General features: G+C 60.6%; 1 protein-coding gene across 1 annotated transcript in view; it reads left to right on the top strand.

Annotated features, from left to right (window-relative positions):
• Positions 1-3350, top strand: part of LOC104499634 (syntaxin-binding protein 1-like) — a gene marked incomplete at its 5' end in the record, with an annotated part of 5240 nt that extends 1890 nt beyond the window's left edge. The window contains 5 exons of the mRNA XM_010143165.1: positions 108-217; positions 372-473; positions 1357-1442; positions 2179-2333; positions 3160-3350. Of these exons, the coding sequence (XP_010141467.1) occupies positions 108-217; positions 372-473; positions 1357-1442; positions 2179-2333; positions 3160-3269 (563 nt within the window). The remainder of the gene's footprint in view (positions 1-107; positions 218-371; positions 474-1356; positions 1443-2178; positions 2334-3159) is intronic.
• Positions 3351-3875: the final 525 nt, after the last annotated feature.

Raw genomic sequence — 3875 nt, 5'->3', positions numbered from 1 at the left:
CTCAGCCCTGTCTCCCCAGCCGCCACCAGGCCGGGTGTCCTGAGCTGGCATTGGAGGGCTGTGTCCCCAGCTCTCCGGAGGACACCATCTCCCTGTTGCCTTTCCAGGTATCACCGAGGAGAACCTGAACAAGCTGATCCAGCATGCCCAGATCCCGGCAGAGGACAGCGAGATCATCACCAACATGGCCCACCTCGGGGTGCCCATCATCACAGACGTGAGTGTGCACCTCCTGCTCCCTCTGGCCCTCCCTGCCCCTCGGGAGGCACCCACTTAACCCCCAGCACAGCCCCAGCACCCCTCTGGGGTGGCCCGGGTCCCTCTTGCTGGAGCCCCCGTGTCTCAGGGGGTCCCTGACTCTTTCTGCCCAGTCCACCCTGCGCCGCCGGAGCAAGCCGGAGCGGAAGGAGCGGATCAGCGAGCAGACCTACCAGCTCTCCCGGTGGACCCCAGTCATTAAGGACATCATGGAGGTGAACAGCAAGGACAGGGACGGGGGGATGGAGCAGGGACCTCAACACCACCCAGGCAGGGTCCCGACACGTGCCCCCAGGCTGTTCGCTGCCCGCAATTACAGCAAGGTTGGGGTGTTCTAGGAGGTTCGGGCACAGCCAAAAAGTGGCACCTGCTCCCTCCCAACCACCCCCCACATCGGAGCAACCTCCTGGGATTTGCCCAGAGCTGGGGGATCCTGGCACCAAAACTACTCCCAACACAGACATTTCCTGCCTGCTCAGACAGACAGACAGACAGACCCCGGAGCCACATTGTGGGGAGGGGGATATCCCTGCAGTTCACCTGGGCACCGCTGACAAGCAGAGCCGCAGCTCCCTCTGTTTCCAAAGGCACACAGCTCTTGCCTTCCTCTGTCCAGGCAAACCCTCATGGGGTGGCTTCATGCTCAGGACACCCCTAAGCCCCCTCCCCAGGACCAGAGTGGGTGGCACAGAGCACCATCATCTCACAGATGGCATTAACCCTCCGCCACTGATGAAAGCAAGAGCAGGTTCCTCACCCCAGGGCTAGGTCCCAGCTGTGAAGCCTCCAGCTCAGCTCATGTCCCTGAGAGGGCCCTCTCTTGGCACCCCCTTACCTGACCTCCACAGACACCCCCAGGCTCAGGGCGAGCCCCGTGCTGCACCCCCTGCCCCACAGCAGCCAACACCACCCTCCCCCCTGCCAGTGCACCCTGTGACAGGATTGCAGCCGAACCGGTCCAAACAGCAAGGCTATGCAAATATATGCAAATGAATTGTGACCCGGTTGGGCCAGTCCTCCTGGGCACAGCGCAGGGGCTCTCAGGCCAGGGGCCGTGTCTGGCTCTCTGACCCCTGGCCTGGGGCTCTCTGTCCACAGGATGCCATCGATGACAAGCTGGACACCAAGCACTACCCGTACATCTCCACCCGCTCCTCTGCCTCCTTCAGCACCACCGCCGTCAGGTGGGTCCCTTTGCCATTGCCAGCACCCATCCATACAGCACCACAGCACCCGTCTGTCCAGCACCACCAGCACCCGTCTGTCAAGCACCACCAGCACCCATCCATACAGCACCACAGCACCCGTCTGTCCAGCACCACCAGCACCCGTCTGTCAAGCACCACCAGCACCCATCCATACAGCACCACAGCACCCGTCTGTCCAGCACCACCAGCACCCGTCTGTCAAGCACCACCAGCACCCATCCATACAGCACCACAGCACCCGTCTGTCCAGCACCACCAGCACCCGTCTGTCAAGCACCACCAGCACCCATCCATACAGCACCACAGCACCCGTCTGTCCAGCACCACCAGCACCCGTCTGTCAAGCACCACCAGCACCCATCCATACAGCACCACAGCACCCGTCTGTCCAGCACCACCAGCACCCGTCTGTCAAGCACCACCAGCACCCATCCATACAGCACCACAGCACCCATCTGTCCAGCACCACCAGCACCCATCTGTACATCACCGTCAGCACCCATCCCCTCCTGCCCTGAGGGGCCATAGCTCTGTGAACTGCTCCGCTATCATCCCATGCCTCAGTTTCCCTCTCTTAACAGCGCTCGTGGCCGGGAAGCTGGACTTTACCTGCTCTAGCGGCAATTTGGGACCTAATTAACAAGTGATTTAATTAAGATGTGAGCCCCATGTTGCTTCCTGCCCATCCTTCACCCCTCTCCCTTCTCTCTAGTGCCCGCTATGGCCACTGGCACAAGAACAAGGCCCCCGGTGAGTACCGAAGCGGCCCCCGCCTCATCATCTTCATCCTGGGCGGTGTCAGCATGAATGAGATGCGCTGCGCCTACGAGGTGACGCAAGCCAGCGGCAAGTGGGAAGTGCTAATAGGTGAGTGGGAGCCGGGGCCGGACCCCGCGCCCCGTCGCGCTGGCTGCTCATCCCATGCTCCCTCCGCCATCCCGTGAATTCCCGGTTCCAGAGGACTGCGGGCGATGGAACTCTGCAGAAAGGTCTTCTCCTGCCACCTTCTCCCCAGGGACAGGACACATCCCTCCACCCCGCCCCGGTTTAACTCCCATTTTTCCTCCCTCTGGCTGGTTTCATTCAAGCAGAGCTGGGTGGAAGCGCAGGGGGTTTTGCAGCCTGAATTGTTCCGTCGCTGCCCCTGGGTTGCAAGCTCATCCTCAGGGCCATTACAGGGAGAAAATGCAAAATAAAGAGGCGTGCAGCACAGGTCAACCGTGATGGGCAACGCCTGTGCAATGGGAGAGGCATTTTCCTGTTGCACGCACTGTGTGCTTGGTCTCAGCACCCCGACTCAGGTGTGGGGGACACGGTGGAAGCCCTGCCAGGTCCAGCTTCTAGGTCCCCTAAAATTCCCTGGCTGCTCACCTTGTAGGGCCGGAGCCCCTCACCATCTGATCTGGTTCCCACATTCGTGACTCTTGCCGGCATCTCGTCTGCTCCTCGTATTCCCCTGGGAGCAGCAGCCCCTTCTCCATCGTCTCCTGCAGCCCCCCAGCCACGTCCCCGCTGCCACCAGACCCGCCATCGCGCCTCTTGCCCATCTCATCCCGCGTCTCTCTCCGGGGACCATCCCCTGCATGCGCCTATGATGCTCCGGGTGGCAACCGCGTCCTTCCTCGCCCCAAAAAATGGGGATTGTGGGGTTGGAACTTGGCACAGCCGTCAGCCCCGCTCTGTTCTCCCGCAGGTTCTACTCACATTCTCACTCCCACCAAATTTCTCATGGACCTGAGGCACCCCGACTTCAGGGACTCTACTAGGGTATCATTTGAGGATCAGGCTCCAGCAATGGAGTGAGCCAAAGAAACCAAGTAAAGGCAGCTTACTAATGAAAAAGAAACTCTTCCTTCCTGAAGGGTTTTCTTTGATTCTTCCGTTCCTCCTTTCTTTAATTATTATTTTGGGTTTCGTTTCCATTGGGTTCTCCGATAAGAAAATGCTTGCGGTTCCTCCTTCCAGGTGGAAAAGCATCCAGCGCCGCCTCCATCATCCCTCTGCCATGTCTCTCGGCCGGACTTGGCCGCCTCCTTCATGCCATGAGTTTCCTCTTGCCGGGTCTGGGGGTGGCGGGTCGGGGTCCTTCCTGCCCAGGGCAGGGGGACGAAGCACCTTGGGATGACCAGAGCAGGGCCAGGGGTTTGGTGTCTGGGGGGAGCTGGCACACGGAGCAGACCCCAGTGCTTGTCCCAGCTCCAGCCCCTCTCGTCCCCCATGGTGAAGGCTGGGTGTTGCCATGACCCCCAGCACTGGGGTGCGATGGGGCTGAAATCCAGAGGCGATGGGAAACCTCAGCTTTGATCTTGCAGCTCTTGGTGCTGTTGGATGGGCAGGAGCCCCTCGACGTTGCAGAGCCCCGAGTCCTGTGCGGGGGTTTAGGTGCCAGCAGTTTTGCCAGTGAGTTCC

The sequence above is a fragment of the Buceros rhinoceros genome, unplaced genomic scaffold (genome assembly GCF_000710305.1).
Source record: "Buceros rhinoceros silvestris isolate BGI_N320 unplaced genomic scaffold, ASM71030v1 scaffold6829, whole genome shotgun sequence".
Classification (NCBI taxonomy): domain Eukaryota; kingdom Metazoa; phylum Chordata; class Aves; order Bucerotiformes; family Bucerotidae; genus Buceros; species Buceros rhinoceros.
Note: the sequence above shows the minus strand (reverse complement) of the source record. Positions and strands in the feature narration are given on the sequence as shown.